We start from the raw sequence: 22,891 nt of genomic DNA, 5'->3' as shown, positions 1-22,891 counted from the left end.
GCGTCGTCCGGTAAGTAATTTTCTTCACGGGAGACCCTTCCCGCCCACCGGTGCTACGATATAAACAAAAACAAGCATACCTCGTAGCATGTCGCAGATGACGGTATTTGCAGGGGTTTGTGGGACATGGAGTCCATCTGACGGACAGCCGCTATTTAGAGGACGGACACGGACATCGTTCAAGAACTACATATCCGCCATTAGTAAAAAGCCGACAGTGCTTGCATCAGCGTGTGGACAGGGTAAACTTTTACTAGCAGCTTCTTGTCTTGTTTTAAAGTAATTATATTATAAGCCAGTCGTCAAACCGAGCATAGAGGAGCAGCTACCGAGGGCCAAATGAAGCTGTATGTAAGTGAAGGAAACCCGCACTGCCTGAAGGTGTTAGCTGCTTTAGAAGTGACAGGAGTTCAGTGTGACGTCCACTATGTCAACCACGAAGGTAAGAAAGCATGGTTAGCTTAACATTAATGTGTGGGTTTTACCTTAAATAGGACTTATGGCATCTTCTATTTGCCAATAAGGCTCTGGCTCACTGTAATTAATTTTAATCCTGTCAAGTGTGAGTTGAGTTCGTGTTGCAGCTGTCGCCTATCTGTAGAAACTGTGACGAGCTACCATTAGCTGATTTCTTCATATCTGCCTGCTTGTGTCAGTCAGTGATGAATGGACTGAGTGCATGAACACCTGTACCTGAGAAGCGGCTAGAAGAGTCTCTGACTGTAGTCACTTTGTTTGTTTTCTTGTTTCAGTTCAGTTTGTTTGCACATCATCATATAGGCTTTGTTTAGCAGGGTGTACTTTATTCTATCCTTTCTATTTCAGTATTCATACAGCTCTGGTTACTTTATTCCTGATGTTTCTTATCCATCATTACACTACGGTCACTTTATTTATCTCATTTTTACCTTTACAGTTATATTGTTTATATTAGTTCTGTTTTTCCATTATTCATTATGCACCTTATAACTTATCATTTAGTATTTGCCTACTTGCACATTGCTCTGTATATATATATATATATTTATTTCTCGTTTACTGCACATAGTTATGTTTACATCTGTTTACATCTGTCAGTCCGATCACTGTCCACTTATATCTACTCTTTTTATATTTAGTATTTTAAGTTAAGTTTAAGCTTTAAGTTGTATTTAAATTGACACTTTATATTTAGGTTAAAATGTTTCGTCTACCTGCACTGTTGTTAATTTACTGCTTTGTGTGCCTTTGAGTTGCCCCCCGGGGTCAAATAAAGTTTTTTGAATTTGAATTTATACATCCAGGTGTTCAGCTTCTACCTGTACAGTATACCTATGTATGTACCTGTCCTGTCTAGAACAATCCCTAAGTACTTTGGTTTGGTTAAACTTTTATCTTATAGGGATTTGTTTGTGCGAGCTTGAGCACCTTATGGAATATAAAATTACATATATTTGATAGCAACATTACGCTATATCGTTATAAATAATGAGACTGTCTGTGTTTTAGAAAATAAAAATAACCTTCCACGTAATGAGACTGAAGTTCAATCTACCGTCTGTATATAGGTTTAAAATGTGATTTAGCTTAATACTGTCAGTTCAGGCTTACCCCAATATAAAGCCTTGACAGGTAACTGGACCCAAATGAATTTGAGAAGCAGAAAAGATTGCCCAAACTTATGGTTGTCCCCTGCCATCAAATTCATGGCATTACGTTAACTGTGTTAAAAGTCTGTTTATTGAATTTGATGGACACATTGATATTAAACAAAGTACCCATTGCTCCTCAGGGTTGGAGGCATTAATGTCTAAATATGTGCAGAAAAATGTTTTAAAAAGAGCGGTTTTCTCAATGCAAAGTAGTCCAATGGCTTCAATCAACCATAAGAAATGTTGTATATTTTTGCTTTGGGTACCCTTTAACACAGAATATGCTTAACGATACTCCAACTTTTTTTTTTTTTTTGTAGATGCATTTTATTTTTTAATATCATATCTGCGGAAATGTAAAGGAATTTATTCCTGATTAAGTGGTTATATCAGTCATGTGAGAGAGGTAAAAACTGAAGTCCCAGATGAGAGCGACACATTCATGGGAGCTGGGTCACAGAGATCTAATGCTGCATGTAACACTGCAGCCAAAAGTGACCTGAATCAGATTTTTTTGTTCCTGTGACACTCAGATCTTTTTTTTCTTTTTTTTCTACTCCAGCATGAGCAGCACAAGTCGCAATGAATCTGATCAGTTTTGGGCCTCTTTCATATGTGGATTCCCCCAGGAGTCTGATACAGGCCACATTTAAAAAGCAATGTAAATAAAATGTGGCTACATCCTCAAATGTCTTCTTTTGTCCATAACCCAAAAATATTCCGTTAATTGTCGTTACTTTTCAAAAAGTAAAACAATTACTTTTTTTTTTAAACTTTTTTTAAATTGCTCAGATAATCAATTGTCAATTTGTTGGCAATACATTAAAAAGTTGAAAGCTAATTGGTTGCTGAATGATGTCAGCTCAAGATTAAAGTGTTATCACATCCCTTGACTGGATTAAGTGGGAGGAAAATATACAGTAATAAAAATTTAGAGCTACAATCTTGTATCAAATAGTATGATGGAATTGACATCGGCAAAAATGTATCATCATCGTGCTGAGTTCTGATAAATTCCTGATTAAGAAGATCAAATATTCCACCCTGCTTGACCTTTTGTGTGCTTGATTAAACGTAGTAGGATCTAAACTAAGAAGGATTGAGGATGAAAACATGATCAGAGGATTATCCTTGAGAAGTCCTCTCTTATACGTTCTCATTGAAGATGAGCATTGCATTCAAACACAATCAGCAAGTGCTGCAACAAACTGTCTCCAGTGGATTCAGGCTTCAGTTCTCCTCCTTTAAAGACACAGCTGTTAGAGAGATGATTTATTGTTTGATCCGATGGACCCAGTCTATCTAGTTTAAAACACGCTCTTCTACATTATAACCCTCTGATGTTGTGTTAATCTTATTGTTGTCTCAACATGGATTGTTTTTTATTTCCACAGAGAGAGTGGTGCCCTACCTTAGCCGTCCAGCCTTGCCAGCTCTGCTCCTGCCCAGTGGGCTGCACCTTTTCAGCTCCAATGCCATCTGCCGGTCAGTATGCTAACATCCTCCTCCCTTTTATTCATTCGGTCATTTTTGAATAACTTAGCTAAAATGATGTAAATGTGGAGGCTGTACATCACTGCATCTACATCAACAAAATTACATTTGCGTAACCTGCATTGTATTGCTGTATCAGCAGGAATATGTATAACAGATTACTGAACAAAAAAAAGATTTCTATATCCAACTGCCTGGCTTTATACCACTTGATTATGATTTTTTTTTTTTTTTTTTTGAAGATTTCTTTTTGGGCATTTTGGGCCTTTATATGAGAGATAGGACAGTGGAAATCAGGGAGAGAGAGTGGGGAATGACATGCGGGAAAGGAGCCACAGGTCGGTTTGAACCTGGGCCGCCCGCTTGGAGGACTACAGCCTCCATACATGGGGCGCGCGCCACCAGCGCCCCCACTTGATTATGATTTTAAGGAGGATTCTTTTATTTTTGAGCATTACCATATAAATCTGAGCCACGTTGTTACTGACTCATGAATATGGAGCCCATCTGTGGATGCAGTATCTATATTTTATGTGTGTTTGTTTGGCACATATCACATGCAATTCCTTTTGAAAGCAAGTATACTGCAAGTGTTTGACTTTCTGTCTTTTTTTTTAACATCTTAGATATCTGTTTGAAGTGAGTGGAAAAGACTGCACTGAACTTTGTGGTCAGTGGCTTGAATGGGAGGCCACAGATCTTCAGGTGAGCTTTGCAGAAAAACAGAATTTACAATAATACCTCTTTAAGATGCAGCTTTAAATGTATGAATGCTTTTGTCTTTAGTGCAGATTCATGTTCCTTTTCTGTTTTTTAAGGACCATAAATCCATGCAGCTAAGTCATTAAAGGTCCAGCTCTCAAATGAACAATGTACAGAAAAAGACAATCAGGCTGCTCCGTGGGGTTTAACAAAATGACCTAACCTCATTCATGCTCCTTTGGTTTACTGTCTGATCTAACGTCATACAATCAATTCTAATTAATCTCTGTTTTTGTCTCCTATGTACAGCCAGCACTGCTGCAGGCTCTTCACATGGCGGTGCTGCAGGGTAAAGGATCCGATGTGTCCAAGGTCCTCCAGGGGCCACTAAACTACTTGGAGCAAAGCTTAAGCAAGGGGAACTTGCCATATTTAACTGGGGTACAGCTTGAACATCTCCATTTTTCCTTTCTCATTAAATATTCCTGTATCCTGTGAGCGTAATCATACCATAAAGACAAACAGACTATATGATCAAGTCAAAAGTTCATGATGCCTCTTCAGAAGCTCAGCTGAGCTTAACTGAGCGTCTCCTCTGTGCCAAATTTGGCTCCTCAGGCAACATTTCTGTTTCTTCTTCTCTTTCTTTTTTTTTCAGCTGCTGAGCTAGTGATGCATTTTTAAAGTTAAAACGATTTATCTGGGGAGGAGGTCCCAAATGTTGCAGCTGTGCCTCAGTGTGGGTGGCAGGGTGGGTGGGTGAGGAAGGGGGATGGGTTCTCTCTGGTACTTGCAGCCCCTGTGGCAATAAGTCATCTGTGTCTGTCATATATTTCACATGTACAGATTTTTTTTTTTTTTTTTTTTTTTTGAGTCTCTTGGTGATTGGCATGGCTCGGAGGAACCTCACACACACAATGAGGCAGCTGCAGCAGAACATATAGTCCATATTTACTGAGCTCAAAAAACACTCATGCTGAAAATAGTGTTCCTCAGGGCTGTTCTGTATGAAGACAGTCATAGTGAGTGGGGTGGGTCCCTCTCCTGCTTTATGTGGGTTTTTTTTATTTTTTGTAGAGCTGACAGAAAAAGACACATGAAAAGTGTTTTAATATCCTAAAATATTCATCAAATTGTGCTGTGTTTCAGGATGCTGTTTCAGCCGCTGATGTTGTTCTGTGGGCCGCACTCTACCCCGTTTTATCTGACTCTTCACAAGCATTGGGTAAGGAAGAATCAACAGAATTAATTAATTAAAGCCTTGCATAAATTATCCATCGACTAATTAATTATTTTCTTTAAATTCATCAACGTGGTCTCTGTTTTCATTCCAGTTAACAATTCTTTTTCCAATACTTTGTTCTCTATGATCAATCTTACCATTGCCCTTACCATGACCCTTCACTTTCCCCCCTCTCCTCTGCCCTCTCCTTTCATCGCCTTTCTTTCCTTTAACAGGTGAACGCAAGTTTGTGAAGACTTGGTTTGACCGTGGGGCTGTTATGCACAGTTTACAGTCTGCTGCTCAGAAAGTGCTGCAGGGAAAAGGCCTGCAGGGCACGAGGAGCTACATGCAGAAGCAGCCTGCCCCTCAAAGCAACCAATGCAGAGACACACAGCCATGCAACAGCAGCCCTGCTGAGGTACCAGCCAGATCATCAGGATGACTATTAGACTTAAAGCATGCTCACTGAACAAAAAAAACACAGTCAGAGGAGCTTCAGTGCCTAACTACACTTGTGCTGGTGCCTCAGGGAACATGTATGCCCTGTGAGGTTTCCAAGAATAGGAGTTAAAGCTAGAGCTGCGCTAACACAAACAAGAACTTGCAAGACATTTATTGTCACACTAATCCTTTCCCAAATTCCTGTCTTTACTCCACTTCAGCTCTTACACCCAGTTGTACAGTTAAAGCATGCAAAGGGTTGCAGGGCTTGAATTCACCTCACTTAAACTAAGCAGGCAGGCCTGTCATGTAAAGCAGACACAGTCTCAGTGTGGGAGGTAACCTGGCTCTATGAAAGCTACGCCCGTGTTAGGATATAGAACATGCAGCATGTGGAGGTTACATCACTTTTTCTTTATCCTCTATTCTCTTTCTGGTGTAAGCATGGGAGGATTTAAACGAGTGTCAATCAAACTCGGCAGCAGCAGTACTTACTGTATGGTTCCCTGTCAGAGGAAGTTTCAGAGTGTGTCGGTCTCAGATCGCTAAATGCTTTAGCCTGGGGTTAGGGTTAAAGGACAAAAGGCCAGGTTGCAGCTCGTGATATCATGTGTAGCAATTTTTTCTATGGAACATACAGCTCTAAACATGAAACACTGAACAGTAAGGAGCATACTTCTCCGTCTATTTGATATTGTAGCTTGGAGAAAGGGTGGGCCTTTATAAGAATTATCTGCGTATCATGGAAATATTCTGTCAAAGAATTGTATTGAATTTTGGTCTCAATGTTATATTTAACAATATAAACCAGTATAATTGAATACAAATATTTACCAGTGAAGATTACACCTTGCAAATCAGTTATGTGTCACTCACCCTTTAATGAGTGTCTTTATGTAAATGTTTGTTCAGGGTGAGGAAAGTGAGCGTTTGGTTTCCGAAGAGGAGATGGAGGCAGCTGCTCTCACCTGGAGTAAAGGTCTGAACTCCTGTCAGTCAGATACAGACAGACAGCACCCCATGTAAGTAATAAAGATATTCATTTTAGACATTATGCAGTATCTCTGAGAGTGGCTTAAAGTGACTGTGTTTATTTTGTAGTTTAAGATGTTAGTTGAAGTAGAAATAAGTCTGTCAGAAATTAACTTTTGAGTAGTGATGATGTGTGTAGATCAAAACCAGATCAGATTTTTTTTCCCCCCCTCATTAGTTTGCCAAAGGAGGGCAAGAGAAACCTCCTTCTGACCAGTGCCTTGCCCTATGTCAACAACGTCCCCCACTTGGGTAACATCATCGGCTGTGTTCTCAGCACTGACGTCTTCAGCAGGTACGAATGTGGTCTTAGACTTCCTTTATTTTCTGTCTCCATGCAGCAGGTGCTATCCAAACACAGATAATCCTGAACAAAGGATAGACCTTCAATTTGAAGAAAAAAAACTTGACCTCTGTACCAACACTTTTTTAAATACTTAGGACCCTATACAATCCTATGCTTGAAAAATGATCAGGCCAATGCAAACCAGGAATGCATTAAAAGGCCTTCTTATCTTTATAATGACAGCTGTCTTTCATTTTCTTTCTCATCAACAGGTCGTCCATTCATGCATTTTTCTTCTCACCAGCACTTCATAGTCTCTTCTTCACTTACTGTAACAATTATTTGAACTATATTTTCAAGTCTCTGCCCTGACAAAGCTATGATATGGCATATAATGCTTGGAGGCAAATACTTCAAATTGGACAAACATTCTCACTCCGGCCATAGGGAATTAATTACAATTTGATCAATGGCCATGAGTCTGGTCCAACACAGATATAAACTCTAACTTCTCTTTCTGGTGGATTTATACAATCCCAATCACTGTGGTAAGTCTGTGTGTTTTCTCCTCTAAGGTACGGCCGTCTGCGAGACTGGAACGTGCTGTTCGTGTGTGGCACAGACGAGTACGGCACAGCTACAGAGAACAAGGCCAGAGAGGAGGGTCTGACTCCGCAGCAGATCTGCGACAAGTACCACACCATTCACGCTAGCATCTACAAGTGGTTCCAGATCGACTTTGACTTTTTTGGCAGAACCACAACCGAGAAGCAGACAGAGTAAGTGGAATCAGAGAGGAAGGCTGTGAGGTTGAAGTGAAATCTGCATTATGTTAGAGCTTAAAGAAAGGGTTTTTTTTTTCTTCCTCCATAAACAAGAAAGCTTAAGCTAAATGTAAACATGTCTCCAGTAATAATTAAATGGTAAATGGACTTGAGCTTGTAAAGCGCTTTTCTAGTCTTCTGACTACTCAAAGTGCTTTTGCACCGCATGTCACACCTACACATTCACACACTGATGGCAGTAGTTGCTTTGTAAAGTGACCATCACAAGTAACGATTCCCATTCATACACATACATACGCCGCCGACAAAGCAACAGGAGCAAATCATGGTTAAGTGTCTTGCCCAAGGACTGCAGGAGCTGGGGATCAAACCTCAGACCTTCTGGTTGAGAGACAACCGACTGAGCCACAGCCGCCCCGCATCAAAGCCAGCCTCATGATCCTGCTCCCCTCATGGGGTAGGATGTAGTTCTGTCCCTTCTTAGCTTTAGTGTCAAAGGGCAAACACGTTTCTATATGATTACTATTCTATTACATAATGTTGGATTACTGTAATCTTGTACTAGTTCCTGGTGTGTATGTCTAGCCCTCTCAGGCATAAACTCTACTCTGCTTAATCTGAGAGAATTATTGGGCATGGTGTTTAAAATGTAGGTTTTCCTTTATCAAATACTTCAAATAAATCCTATTAAAACATTTGTTTTGATTATTAACATTAGCATAAACATGTTGGAAACTACACTCTTCCCGTGTTTATGTGAAAGGTAGACAGGGGTTAATTTAAATGAGGGTTGTGTGTAAAAGTAGATTAACAGTCAGGCTCCACTTCAGCGTAATACAGTAAGGTTAGAAAAAGTTCCACTTTTCATAACTTCACTTTTTGAAAAGTCAACCAAAAGAAAACTTATTGGCAGTGAGGATCTATACAGATGAACAGGACGTTAAATAGTAAAGCAATCCATTTCATATTATTGATGAGGTAACTGCAGTCTGAAGGTAAAATTAATACCTTCAAAGATATGGATTGTTTCTGTAAGGAAGTATTGATACAAAGACAGTAATGGAGCGAGTGTGATTACTCGTCTGTGTGTGTGTATGGATATGGTGTCAGGTTGTTGTGGTTGTAGGTGTTTAAATAAGACATGGAATGATGGATTTATGATGGCTTATCCTTCTTACACGTGGAAATAGGATACAAAAGATAGGCTTTTCCCTCAGTAAACATGAGAGTGGGATCCTTAAGCTTGTACATGGAACAGGATAACAATGATTTAAAAAAATAAAAACTTGTTGCTTTGATAACGTACAACATAAAAGGCACTGAGCAGCAGAACCAAGCAGCTCTTTGAAAATTGAAAACAGCCCACAGATGAAAGACTTTGGATTTGATTCATGAAAAGAGCATCTGATGTTGGGTCTTATATTTAGTTTTACCAATCCACCAACAAGGAACACCATTAGGTATTTTGTTGTTGTTTGTTTGCACAACTTTACTTCATTTTGTTTTAATTGTACCACATTTATATTTTAAAGTCTCTGACCTTCATTTTATTTTTTATAGAATAATTCAGTATTCACAAGTGTAGATAACTTTCAACCTACAGGTAAAGAGCGGTTTCAAATTGAGTTTGAAAACAGAAATGGCATCTGGATTTATTGATTCATTTGTGCCCTCAAAACACCATTACCAGTTGTTTTTTTTAACAACCTAAACTTCAACAAACATTTTCTCCTTGAGTCTGAGGCTCAACCCCTGAAGCCTTTTTTTCAACAGTCTTTTCTCTCTTTCAGGATTGCCCAGGATATTTTCTGGCGACTCCACAAGCAGGGTTTCCTGGTGGAAGACACGGTGGAGCAGCTGCGCTGTGAAAGCTGCCAGCGCTTCCTGGCTGACCGCTTCGTAGAAGGCATCTGTCCCCACTGCAGCTACCCAGAAGCTCGTGGTGACCAGTGTGACAAGTGTGGCCGTCTCATTAATGCTGTGGAGCTCAGTGTGAGTTGGAAGGAGCATGTTGATGATGAAAGGCAAGAGGATGATGATCATGATGACTCTATGCTGATTATAGCCGTATGTTGACTATTGATAGAGAGTAAAGGTACCAACAGTTCCAAATAGTTCTTTATTGAACTGAAATATATGCCTCTGTTATGATGTGAACTGTATTTTCTACACTGAGGAAAGTTTTAGACTTTTGACTGTAAATAAAGCATAGTTTTTGGACTAGAACTTGTGAAATTGTTAATGCATTTGTGGATGAAAAACATTCTTCCAAACTGCATTTTCAGATAGGTTAAATTGAGCCTTGCTGGTGCTGATCATTTGTAATGCCTGTCCCATTCAGGAACCCCAGTGTAAGGTCTGCAGGCAGACTCCAGTCATCCGCTCCTCCAAACATCTTTTCCTGGACCTGCCAAAGGTACGTTTTCAAACGGCATTGAAATGACTTGGGTGGTCAATCGTAGAATTTAGAGGGAACATTTTCTGGTCACAGGGGTTGAGAGGGAGTCAGCGTCTTGATTGAGCACAATCATCCAGTGTAAAGTAGAATTCAAAGTCAGAGAGTTTGTGAAAGGCAGTTATCCCTGTGGTAATTTTTATTACATAAACTGTTTTACTCATTCGAGAGCTGTTGTTTAGAGTTTGGTGGGGGGTTTTTTTCAGCATTTTTTCCTTCTCTCTCTTCCTCTCCTGCAGCTAGAGAGTCAGCTGGAGCAGTGGCTCGACAAGTCAACCAGCACAGGAGACTGGACAGCAAATGCCAAACAGATCACTCGCTCCTGGCTGAGAGATGGACTCAAACCTCGCTGCATTACCAGAGACCTGAAGTGGGGAACGCCAGTACCTCACCCTGACTTTAAAGAGAAGGTCTGCCTTTGTCTCCTACAGTTAAAGTATTTGTTTTCACTTACCATAGGAGAGAACTTTCTTGTTATTGGTTTATTATGCATTAGTAAAGATGCACACATTATTCGTTATATCCTCCTTCATTGACGCAGGAGAAATACCCCTGCACTCACTAAATAACCTGCTGGGACCAATATGGATGCAGGAACTTAATATCTTAGTATTCTAATATATAATAAAACTTTGAAATGAAAGTGCTGCAGAGATTTATGATACAGCACTTGTCTCAAATACAGCACCCTTGTGAGTCATTGGGAGACTCTCTAGGTCTGACATGTCTAAACATGTCTGACAGCTTCTTTAAAACACACCTCCAAAATTATCTTGATGCTTAAGGTGACTTGAATGAAGAAAGATCAACGATTAAATCCAGTTCTTTGTGCATCTTGAGGATTTTGTTTGTTTCTTCTACTCTTTATTATTCTAATAATATTGTTATTGTTCAGTATGATTCTAGTGGTCAAGACAGAATTCCTGTTAAAAAAAGGGGGGGAAATAATCGTTTGTCACTCATGACTCTTTCTGCCTCTTCAGGTGTTCTACGTATGGTTTGATGCCCCAATTGGTTATTTGTCTATTACTGCCAACTACACCGACCAATGGGAAAAGTGGTGGAAGAATCCCAATCAGGTAACCCAGCCCATTCTCGCCTCCAGCTGCCAAAGACATATGTTGTCTGAATCTATGAGCCGAGCAAAGCACTGACGCACGAGCTTGGCACAGATTTTTGTCCTCTTTGCACCACACATTGGGTCTGATTGCTTTTTTCATCGCTCCATCTGTTCTTTTGCTCTCTCAATTTAAACACAGTGTAATTCCTTGCCCCATATAACGCTCATGTGAAACAGAGGAAGACATAACCTCTTTGATTATGAATTGAAGGCACAGCTTAAATTTTGTACCCACCAATAAAATGTACTCAGAGTAGATGGCAGCAACAGAGTTCAGAGAGCCATCTTTCCTTTAAACATTTGACTCAGAAGTCTCGGCATAATAAGTCTACACAGTTTTCTTTATTTATGTTGTTCATGATGCTTACATCAGCTTTACTATGAGAGGGGGAGCTATTGTGAGTTTCCTATTAATGACAATTTAGAGTCAAATTCAAGTGAGGTATCTGTGACAGTAACGGATTTATTTTTTAACAGCAACATCTTACCCTCAATTAGGAGAACAGCCTCCTTGTTCTCACTGACTCATCTTATCTCCATGAAAAAACCAGGGAGTGTGTTCCTGTTATTTGTGTGTGATGGCCTGTATGTGCAGAAAAAGAGAGGGAGAGCGAGAGATGGGGGTTGGGTGTTGGGGTGAGCTGATAAGTCCTCTTTGAACCGCATGATCTCACGATGATCTAATGTGATGTCATCCTCACAGTGCTGTGTTGTGTCTCTGCCACCAGGTGGAGCTGTACAACTTCATGGCCAAAGACAATGTGCCATTCCACAGTGTGGTGTTTCCCTGCTCCCTGCTGGGAGCGCAGGACAACTACACTCTGGTCAATCACCTGGTTGCTACTGGTAAAGCACTCATTTCACCTTCTGATTGATTAATTGTATGTTCAATTAACTTGAGACTAATTGGGATTCATTAAAGCTCTTTAAACTGTTTTGAAACTCTATAAGTATGGTGTATTCATTACACCATAATGGTGTATTCAACTTGACGTGTGGTTATCTTGAATGATTAAATTTTCACTGAAAAAGATGGTTTGTTCACTTTTCTTTCCCTCTCCCACAGAGTATCTGAACTACGAGGACTCTAAGTTCTCCAAGAGCCGAGGTGTTGGCGTCTTTGGAGACATGGCCAAGGACACGGGCATCCCTTCTGATGTGTGGCGGTTTTACCTTCTGTATGTGCGTCCAGAGGGGCAGGATTCAGTCTTCTCCTGGGCTGACATGGCTACAAAGAACAATTCTGAGCTGCTCAACAACCTGGGAAACTTCATCAACAGGTTGGTAATAGCTGTTTGTTTTAAAGTGAATATTTTGTTTCTGGTGGTAATATAGTAAAAAGCAGTATGCCAGAGTTCAACTTCTCCTTTCTCCGAGTTTCTTTCCATATTATTTAAATATTTGTGATAAGTTTAGAAAAGTTGCAAGTGAAATTAAAAAAGGGGCAACCCACTTCAAGTTTTTCACATTATGCACTAAGTAAGTTTCACTCAAAATGTAAATTCGCTACAAAATTGTCATCCAGTCCAATTATAAAGTTTAGGTTTATATATGAAGTTCTCAGATTGTTGTACTCACTGAAAAAAAAAAGTCTGTTGGAGCAGTAACTATTACAAGACGCTCACCCCAGTTTTCTAAATTTGTTTGGGATGGTGTAATTTAGCCTCAATTACATTGCCTCAAATGATCAGGGTTAAATCCCACATCAAAGATTTTTCTCAGCAGTTTTTTCTCCCCCAAAGTACCTTGATCTTCAAAATGGGTCCGGGGCAGCAACGTTGATGCCTAATTGGTTCAAAAATATCTTGTAAATTGCATTGAGCCTAAGGTGATGGAGGTAGAAAGAATTCTGCCTTAGAAAAGAAGTCCTGTCTTTGCCTGGATCCATTCACTAAACCACCACATCATTAGTTTCAGGGTGTCCATCTTATGCCAGCTGTTTATTCAAATTCATAAATCAATCTGTGAGTATTTCCAGTTAATTGATGCTCAGTTTTAACATTGCCTGAAGAGACTTTCACGAATATCTGTCTTGACAATCATGTAAATCTTTACCTTCTGTTTACCTGCAAATGTTACTTTTTTGATTAAGATGAGTCAGTAACTGTAACAGTAAGAATATTTTCTTTATAATCCCGTGATGGAAAAAAAAGCCTCCGGCCTTCACTAATCAAAGACTGAAACAAATTAAAAATGCAGGTCACACAAAGTTTATGCTCACACATCAAAACAGCAGTTGAGTGTAAATTTGACAGAAATGTCAAAGCATTTTGGTCTGCTCGCAGGCTGAGGGGTGTGTAAAATATAGAACAGCATGTTGCATCAGACATGACAAAAACCGTCTCAGTTCCACAATCCTCATGATATATACACACACACACACTCTATAGGAAAAAAAGGCCGGCTCCAACTAGAGTATATAGGCGAGGAAGGAGCTGTGAAGAGGATCGATGCTGTGCACTGATATGCTTGTTTACACTGGCAGAGCACTATTACATCTGGCTTGGAAATCTATAATTTATGAACAATTAGCGAGTCAAGTAACATGCCCTTGTCTTGTTTTCCTCTCCCTCTCTTTCTCTCTCCTTTTCCCTTATTTTCCCCTGACCTGCATTCTTTAAAAAAAAAAAAAAAAATCTGTCTTGTTGAAACCCCCCTCCCCCCCCCCCCCCCCCCCCCCCCCTCCTACAGAGCTGGCATGTTTGTCGCTAAGTTCTTTGAGGGCTGTGTGCCGGCGATGGAGCTACAGCAGGAAGATAAGAAGCTGCTGGCTCTGGTGGGCTGGGAGTTGCAGCAGTACATCCAGCTCATGGACAAAGTCAAGTAAGACATCTAAAGGCACATACCTGTCAAAAGGGTTGATTTGGGGATGTCATTTATGAGTTTAATTGCAGTTAAATTCTGCCGGTCTTTTATGTAGTTATTCAGTCTTATTAAAATTGTCAAAGTCGTATTCTTTGGGATTGTCTTTGTATCACCTTGAGATATGTCTCGACACTCAAGGTAATACATACTAGTGGATTATTCCAGATTAGATCAGTCGTGTGTATATATGTATAATATATCTTCATGTGGAGAAGGGTCACAAACTGTCCTTTAATTTCTGATAACAATGGGGTAGCTGTCAATGTCACTCAATCATCAAAGTTTCTTTAATGCGCCGCCAGAATCCGTGATTCTCTGAAACACATCCTCAACATCTCTCGCCATGGCAACCAGTACATTCAGGTCAACGAACCCTGGAAGAAGATCAAGGGAGGAGACACAGAAAGGTGAGATGACCATGATAAAACAATCTGTACCTCAGATCTGCGCGGCACTTCTGTTCTGATTTCAAAAACGAGTTTAAACGCATATGTGTCACAGCCAATAGGGATGGACCACTCACCTTTTTGCGAAAAGCGACTCCTCCTTTCAGAGTCATGTATCTCTGAGCAGATTTGATTAACATTTGAATGCGTGATCTGTCTGACTGACTGATCTCTGTCTGTCCTTTTCTAGGCAGCGGGCGGGCACAGTGACCGGTGTGTCTGTGAATATCGCCTGTTTACTGTCAGTGATGTTGTATCCGTACATGCCAACGGTCAGTCAAACCATCAGGGATCAGCTCAACGCCCCTCAGTCTTGCATCAATACCATGTTAAAAGGCACCGGCACCTTTGTGTGTGCCCTGTGTCCAGGACACCGCATTGGCACTGTGAGTACCACATGACACTCAAAGTTCATTCACGTGCACACACACACACAAACCTGTGGAACCTCCTGTATGTTGTCGCTGGGTGATACAATGAGGATGCAATAGTCTGCCAATATTTCCGTACTCTGGAGGACACACCCACACGTAAGACTGCAGCCTTGAAAGTGTTTCCAGGGCTCAGCCTTGGAACAGCATGTTTCTCTCAGGCCACTTGTCCCTTCAGGCTTAAAAGTGTTGACCAGTATCTGCAGCGACATCTCAACACTGCATTCTGTCTTCAAGCTTGATTTGTGACTGAGGTCTCCAACGACGAGCGGCAGACGACACAATTCTAAAGCACCGTACACACCCTCGTGCACAAATCTTCTCTAAATATCTTTGATCATAGCTGTAATAGTGCTTTGAAAAATTGGAAATCATTTTTTTTTTTAATTCTCCAAATTTCTCAGACACAGTTATCCACTCACTAAAATACATCATCGTCTTTGTTCAAAGACAAGCGCGTGATCTCCAGGTTAAATCTTTCCCGATACAACAGATTTGGGCAGGGTCCACATTCACAACTTTTTAATATAAAAGCATGTCCTTTTACTAATTTGTGTCCCCCGCCTTAATTCGCAGGTCAGTCCGTTGTTCCAGAAACTGGAGTTGGATCAGATTGAGGCTTTGAAGAAGAGATTTGGTGGACAGCAGGTATTTGATGTTTATGATATCTAATGGTCTGTGTATTAGTTCAGTAAAGCTCTCTTGCATTAAAGGTTGTCTGTTCATGAATTATGAATTAAGAAAGGATTGACAATGCGTAGCCGCTCACGCTCCTCTACCAGACTCTCTTCATTAGAAAGAATTCGTATTTAATCAGCGTGTCTGTCTTTTGAAACATGATGCAGATCGAAAACACTATAAATGTTTGGATTTTGTGTTTAGCATCCATCAAATGGATAAAAATAACATGTCTCAAACCCTCTCCCCAACTGCCTGCCTGTAGCCTGAAGACGAACCCCCTAAAAAGAAGGTATCGAGCAGTGTGTGTGTGTTAAGAGTCCACACTGGTGCTGTTGTGTCAGTGTTGATTACTGCATGCCTTCACTAACAAAAGCAGCTCATCTTACGCCCTCACATTTTTGTTTTTTACTCATCGCCGTGTGTCCAGTGCGATTCAATGTCCATTCACACTTCATGACTCATAAAATCCCGCCGACATTTTGAGTGATACGTGTTATTGTCTGCAGTGAAGGTACTCATGTCCATGCATAATAACCATCAAAATGCCTCCAATTTAAACATTTTTATCCATCTGTGTCCGCCCTCAGACGGCAGCTCAGAAAGCTGCCGGCACTCAGCCTGCCGCTGTGCCGGCTCCTGCTGCTGCTGAGGTGGCGGCGGTGAACGGAGTGGACCCAGAAAAAGCCAAACAGCTCACACAGGCTGTGGCTGAGCAGGTGAGATCACGCGCTAAAGGTAACGCACTGTCGAGCCATGAACTGGAAAACCATTTTCTTATATTAATAGACATTAAGAATCTTTTATTTAGACAACGCTGCATAATTTTGACAAATATAAGATTAATTCAATTGCTTTGTTTGGTCTTTAAGATAGTCTTCTTACAACAGAAGAAGCTCAATGTCATCCCTTGTTACAAACCAAACACGACCCATCCACTGAAATAAAGGGACGGCTAATCATAGCGACTGTTAAATGGTATCTCCAGTTGTTAGACTATATGGTTACACTTACGCTTACTTTGCTTGTAAAATTGTATTTTACACTACAAGTTGCACTGCAAAATGCAGGTTACATTTTTGGGAAATTTCGGTTAAGTTCTCGGTTAATTGCAGACGGATGCATGAATTGCCGCCTAAGTCCATTATGTACAATTTGAGAGGTCAGATGCCAAGTTATATTGGTCCATATAAGCTGAAGTGAATAGTAGAGGGAAAATAAAGGTGTGACAATTGTATCTAATCCTCTCATTTTCTTTGTCGCAGGGCGAGAAAGTGCGAGCGCTCAAAGCCCAGAAGGCGGAGAAGGCCGCCATCACAGCAGAGGTGGCCAAACTGTTGGACCTGAAGAAACAGCTGGCTCTGGCCGAGGGAAAGAGCCCTGAGCCGGCTCCTCAGAAGGGCAAGAAGAAGTGAGCCAGGAAACAAAGTGATAACAATAAGATGGAGGTTAGTCAGAGGAAGGGAAGAGAAAAATGGTTTGAGATATGATAGCGGAGAATGGGAACAAGATGTACACACAGAGAGAGATGAGGGTATTAGCTTAAGGCAAAGCCGTGACAGGATCTAAGACAATGTGGTATTGGCACTAAGGACTAATGAAATGCTGGATAGGCCGACGGGGAAATGAAGACACACAAAGACAGAGTCAAATGAATACAGCTACAGAATGGAGGGATTTGTCCAAATCCCTACACCAAAAGAAACTGATTTTATACTCTCTCCGTGATCAAGTCAGCATACGATATTAGCGTTGGAAGGTGTGTTGCGCATTTAAAGATGTTTTTTTATATCCTCTGGAAAATTGTTATTTTCCATTTGCTACAAAATACCCTTTTTAGATCCTGCATATGAATCAATTAAGTTTGGTTAAAAATGTCTGTACTTATACCCTCCCCACTTTCTAAATCACCTCGATTTTAGAACATTTTACAAACAGAAATCATTCATACACAGGAAGTAAAAAAAAAAAAAGAAAACCAATAAACATATACAATAAATGACATGACACAAAACTGTAATTTTTTTCTCTTTTATTGCAAATTCAGGATTACAAAGAAAGCTCAAATAAGGTATGGTACATTACATAAAATTGATTCCATCAAAGATAAAAGCCATGCATATTTTTCTACAATTACCAAGTTATGTGACTACAATGGAGAAAATAACTGTGGATATGTTGGCATTTACAGTACACGCCATTACAGTACAATAGTGTACATTTATATATACTTATTACAGCGTTGTATAAAAATAGTATATCAGGGTAGAATAATTTGTGGCAATTCTACTACAAATCTCCATTATCGATAGAAAAGGTCAGCTTAGAAAGTATAGCCGGGTTCTACTTGCTTTATGTAAATACAAATACTGGTACATACAAGCCACAGATTATAAAAAAGTAAGAAAGAATAGAAATTCTTTCCAAAGAAACATCATTCTCTCATACTCACACTGCACTGGGCACTTGTCGAACTTTTCCTGAGCTCCTTAACTCTCCACAAATTGGGGCAAATAATCTCTGCTAGCCAGATTGCAGCCCTTATTGTAGGAATTACAATTATTGCAAAATGGTGGGAGAGGATGACAGTGAAATGCACTCTTTGTTCCTTTCTGTCTAACATACAAATCATTAAATGCTCATAAGCGTTTTCTCTGCCATCTTATTTGATGGATCTCAAGACTTTAGGCATTCTTTAAAACGACAAACATTCATTAAAACCTCTGTATCTTTTGCACTTCAAGTAGTCTGTTCTGCCTTTCCTTTGTACGTGCTGTGTCTTTTTGTTGCCGCAGTGCTGTTGCAGCCCCTTCTCTCTGTGCTTTCTCTTGTCTTGACTTTCATCACTTCCCTAATTCTTGCCATCTTAAGCTCTCTGTCTTTTCCAGAAATCCTCTTCCTTTATAAAATATCTTTGGTTTCAATCCTTTCCTGTCTTAGAGGCATTTCATGACCACCATGGTACACCTTTCCCCACCATTGCTTATTCCAATTCTGTTTGACCTGTCATCTTTCATTTCTCTCTTCCACCCTCTCTTTCATTTCCTGTTGTTGACAAGTCTCTCTATCAGGGCTCGACGTGTCCTCTGCACCTCCTCTCCCAGCCTTTCAATCTCTGCTTTTAAACGCTCATTTTGCTCCGTCAGCTCCTGCACCTTCCTCTCGTTCTCGTGCTCTCTTTCTTTGCGACTCTTTTTGGCAGATGTGTAGGATGAGGATGATCGTTGCATGGAGGAGGCGTAGGAGGACAAGGCACTGTTGGCCCTTTCGCTGGTGGTCCTCTTGCGTTTTCCAAGGCGTGAAGAGGGGTAGGCAGAAGGAGAGGAGACGGGTGACGAGGGGGAAGAACAATTTTGAGATGGCGACTGGGAGGCTGAGGAGGAGCAGGATGGAGAATCGGGGACACAGGGCAGTTCCTCCTCGCTGGCTGAAGGAGATGCAGGATGGACATTATTATTAGCCGGGTGGTGTTGATGGTGGTGGTAATAATAGCCACTGCTGATCACAGCTCCACTCGGATCAACCATTCCTACTCCTCCTTCACTCAGCAATTCGAAGAACTCCGGAGGCAGCAGATCACCGCCGCCTCCTGCCGAGCTTTCTCCACTTCTCCCACTCTCAGCATCTGCCCGCCGCTCCTCTGCAACAGCTGGACTCATGCAGGAGGAGGAGGAAGAGGATGATGAGGTATGATGCAGAGGCTGTGGGTTGTGGACTTCCTCTGTTGCCCTCTGAACCCCTTCGCCCCATGTCTGGTTTCCGTCTGTCAGCCACGTCAAAGAGCAACTCTCCAGAACATCCAGAAACTCTGGCTCCTTCTAAAAGCACAATAAAAAAAAAAAATTAACATCGCGCAAAACCTGTATTATTTGAAGGTATGATTTAATTTCACATTTATTTACGGTCATTGAATTTCTTTTTTTTTTTTTTTTTTTTAAACACTAAAACGAACTGAAAGAACTGAAATATTTAAGAACACCAATAGAACACCGACACTCATCATGGGTGTGATAACCATCTCATTCTTTAAGCTACTGACCTCGGTGCATGTGGGGGCACGCGCCAGTTTTGCCCCTCCCGTGTCAGAGCCCAGAATATCCTGCAGGTCCTCATACCACGCCTCCAACTCTGCACCACACAACGGCCCCACACCAGGGGGGTACGGCGGGGGCAGGTGTAGCCACTCGGCAGTCATCTCCCCAGTCAGTCGCAACGCACAGATACTCGGCCACACGGTTCACACTGGACCTGAGAGGGCAGCAGTCACCAGACATATGAGACAATCAGAAAGAGTAAGGGAGGAGTGCAGAGCAGCAACATGTGAGATGACTCACACATAGCCTTAAAACCGCTCAAGAACTCTGCCTTTTTCTTTCTACATTTTTACTCTCCTGCAACTTGTGAAGTTAATGTGTTGCGGGTATTTGTCTATTTTCACAATCTCTCCAAAACACCTTTATTTTGTAAAATTGTGACAACAGTATAAAAAAAGGAGCAAAGTACAGTAAAATGTATAATCCACTTAATTGTGTAAGGGACTAACAGTGACACTAAGTGAGGAAAAGACTGTACTACACTGAACATAATAATTCCGCTAATAAGAGGAATTTGAGAATTCAAAATGTTTTTAAAATTTACAAAACATTCCAAGAGAAGATAAAATTAAACTAATTGATCAATTAAAAACCTTCATTTCCTAAATATGCAACATGCAGAACATCAAATATTAGAAAAGCAATTTACCTTGAGAAAGTCTCTGTTAATCAAGTCTGCAGATTGGTTGGAGAGAGCTCGTCCCTATAATTCTGAAAATAAAGAAAAACATTGGTTATTTAAGTCTTAAAAAAGTGGAAAATGTGTCATTCTGAAATTTGCTGAGATTTCAGAATCAAAATGATGATTTGCACAAATACATGGTAAGCTTCATCTGGTGGTAAAAGGTGCCTCAAATGAAACATAAAATGGTGCTATAATAAGGTTAAAACAAATCAATTGCCAAATATGTTTTAAATTGCCAAAAAAATTATGGGGTGAAAAAATAAATCCTGTCACTTCAATCTTGTAAACAAAGACGAAAGTGTTCTCTCCTGCGCCCCCTGCTTTCTACGGCCCTCAAAGCAAGCTGGGATCGATAAAAACAAGTGGTAAAAAAAAAAAACGATGGGAAAATCCTGATATTGATCCAGGTATGACATTCAGGTCAACGTTTTATTTGTACTGCTTAATGCTGTAAAAAACTAAACAAATACAATATTTCCAAAAAGCAATAACATTTTCGATGATATTTTAAAAAAAATCCTAAAAAATCTAGCTAAAACGTATCATATGAATAAGCATATCTGCTTTTCTCATTTGATGGGTAAAATCGATTTAATAAACCATATTGATGTAGCTAGATAGTGAATTAGCATGAAAGTGATAATAAAATCTTAATAAATGACTTTAAATGTCATTTCATTTAATGTCATTAAATGAAAACGTGCTTACATGAAGTCTCGGTGTATAAATTAAAACGTACTGGTAGATAATTTCTTATAAAAAATAAATGAGGTATTGAGAAGTATTTCCTTCTTTATTTGGGATACATGTCCACTGTACGCCACCACAGTTACGTCATGGAAATGCGAGTCCAGCAGGGGGAATGGGCGAAACAAAAGGAAACTGTACAGTGAGGAAAACAGTAGACTGAGGGGGGAAAAAAGGACAACCCCGATATGAACATCTGTCCATTCAGTGCTAACAAAATACTCTAGATAGGTTGGTCTGAAGTGTTTTTAAAACAAAAATAAAAAGCTGTTCAGTTCTGTAATCTCACAGATCCTGAAAGTAACCCCTCAAACGTCACATTAAATTATTTCTCTCGCTTGTTTTATAAAATGCCATTTAAAAAAAAATCTAAACATAGGTAGTCATGTAGGTTTAAAAAAAATATATAATATATATATTTTTTTTTTAAATGTTTGACACCTCTATTAAAATGTTAAAAGTTCCCAGTTACACTCCGTATTCAAGCCTGACAGCTTTCAAACGAAGCAGACGACAAACACTGATGATGTTATGGACAATTATGATCGATAAAGAAAACTGTTAATCCAAAAACGAGAAGGGAATATTTGCCCAGACATGCCGGAATTTCTTCAGACCAAGACCACTTCAGAAGTAGCAGACACTCCCCAAAACACCCAAAACAACATCCAACTTTTCACCACAACTATTAACAAGTGTCACTTACCCTTTTTCTTCGATTCGCTCGCCTTCTCGACTGTCTTGAACTCGAATGTGGATATTTTAGTAAAAATTGGTGATAGCTCATGTTAACCATTGTTCAGACTTGACGGCTGAATTGTGATTTTCGGAAACTCCCGGCGGTGTTTATATCGAGGGCGAGTTCAACCGAACTATGCATGGGAAGGTAGTTTCAGCACAACCAAGCTTGCACGCGGATGACTGACGTGCCAATTGGTCCAATCAGAAGAGCGTAGTTAAGATCTTTTCCTTGGCGACATCCAATAGAGTGACGCGAAATCAGCAAGAGGGTGGGGCGTGGCGCCGTCTCGCTACTTGTTCTCTCTCAAGCCTGTATAGTTTGTACGAGCAGCAATTGTGATGCAGTCATAAGACGGCCAGGACGAATTTGGGGCGTATGGGAGTCACATGAAAGGAATGATGCAATGCTTGGCAACCAATTTCTAGCTGGGGATAACACCAGCAGAATCAGAACATGTTTTATTAAACAGTGTTGGCTCTAACTAAAATCTAAAAATATACATATATGCATGGATCTCTAATGTCGAAGAATTGTTTGTTTCCGGAACACTAAAGCGGAATCGATTTCCTCACCAATTGTTTTTCCGAAGTAGATGGGGGGAAAACGTCATTATGTATCAATTTAACGCTTAAATACTGTTACTTTGATAATTGTAATGGGATTATTCACCCGACTATTAATGCAGGTGTTTGTCTAAAGTTTGTCGTTTACACTGACACACACACCCCCTCCATGCCGTAGGTGTATCCACGAGGAGGGAGAATAATAACCTTAACCCTCGAAACGTCACTTTCCTGCAGGACCAGAGTGATCGTGGACGGGAGAATGTCTTTCTTTAACGTTTTTTTTTTGTGTTATTTGCACAGAGACCACTTTGTAACCACACTTGTATCCAGAGGTGTCATACAGCTCATTCATTTCATACCGCGCGCTCTGTGGCACAGCTCCGCGCGAGATATCAAAACACGCCCGACCAGCGGGAGCGTCTGTCGCGAGCTGCCGCTGCTGGGTGTGATGAAACAACATACTGTC

The 22,891-nt window shown here is 40.4% G+C and overlaps 2 protein-coding genes across 3 annotated transcripts; one reads left to right on the top strand and one right to left on the bottom strand.

The window, feature by feature from the left end:
- Nucleotides 1-194: 194 nt before the first annotated feature.
- mars1 (methionyl-tRNA synthetase 1) lies at nt 195-17,593 on the top strand. 2 transcript variants are annotated; one of them, XM_061043231.1, is made up of 22 exons: nt 195-442; nt 3,026-3,116; nt 3,752-3,830; nt 4,137-4,268; nt 4,977-5,052; nt 5,286-5,470; nt 6,406-6,515; nt 6,704-6,820; nt 7,387-7,590; nt 9,387-9,588; nt 9,938-10,012; nt 10,291-10,461; nt 11,035-11,130; nt 11,900-12,017; nt 12,238-12,451; nt 13,863-13,994; nt 14,339-14,443; nt 14,673-14,868; nt 15,490-15,561; nt 15,857-15,883; nt 16,182-16,310; nt 16,857-17,593. In XM_061043231.1, the coding sequence occupies exons 1-22, from the start codon at nt 340-342 to the stop codon at nt 17,004-17,006; spliced, it is 2,784 nt and encodes a 927-aa protein (XP_060899214.1). In that variant the 5' UTR covers nt 195-339; the 3' UTR covers nt 17,007-17,593. The 2 variants fall into 2 exon arrangements, with proteins under 2 accessions (XP_060899214.1, XP_060899215.1); XM_061043232.1 differs by lacking the exon at nt 15,857-15,883.
- A 13-nt stretch (nt 17,594-17,606) lies between these two features.
- ddit3 (DNA-damage-inducible transcript 3) lies at nt 17,607-21,975 on the bottom strand. Its single transcript, XM_061043240.1, has 4 exons — nt 21,824-21,975; nt 20,335-20,396; nt 19,631-19,839; nt 17,607-19,409 (listed from the first exon to the last, which is right to left on the bottom strand). Exons 3-4 carry the CDS (start codon nt 19,784-19,786, stop codon nt 18,630-18,632), a joined length of 936 nt encoding a protein of 311 aa, XP_060899223.1. The 5' UTR covers nt 19,787-19,839; nt 20,335-20,396; nt 21,824-21,975; the 3' UTR covers nt 17,607-18,629.
- Between the last annotated feature and the right edge of the window lie 916 nt (nt 21,976-22,891).

Source organism: Labrus mixtus, chromosome 7, assembly GCF_963584025.1.
Source record: "Labrus mixtus chromosome 7, fLabMix1.1, whole genome shotgun sequence".
NCBI classification, from domain to species: domain Eukaryota; kingdom Metazoa; phylum Chordata; class Actinopteri; order Labriformes; family Labridae; genus Labrus; species Labrus mixtus.
Note: the sequence above shows the minus strand (reverse complement) of the source record. Positions and strands in the feature narration are given on the sequence as shown.

Excerpts from the sequence above, each read along its gene's own strand:
- mars1 (XM_061043231.1), top strand. The coding sequence starts at position 340 with ATGAAGCTGTATGTAAGTGAAGGAAACCCGCACTGCCTGAAGGTGTTA. Across the intron at positions 443-3,025 it reads CCACTATGTCAACCACGAAG|AGAGAGTGGTGCCCTACCTT; the intron begins GTAAGAAAGCAT and ends TTATTTCCACAG. Across the intron at positions 12,452-13,862 it reads CTGGGAAACTTCATCAACAG|AGCTGGCATGTTTGTCGCTA; the intron begins GTTGGTAATAGC and ends CCCCTCCTACAG.
- ddit3 (XM_061043240.1), bottom strand. The coding sequence starts at position 19,786 with ATGACTGCCGAGTGGCTACACCTGCCCCCGCCGTACCCCCCTGGTGTG. Across the intron at positions 19,410-19,630 it reads GTGCCCCCACATGCACCGAG|AAGGAGCCAGAGTTTCTGGA; the intron begins GTCAGTAGCTTA and ends TTGTGCTTTTAG.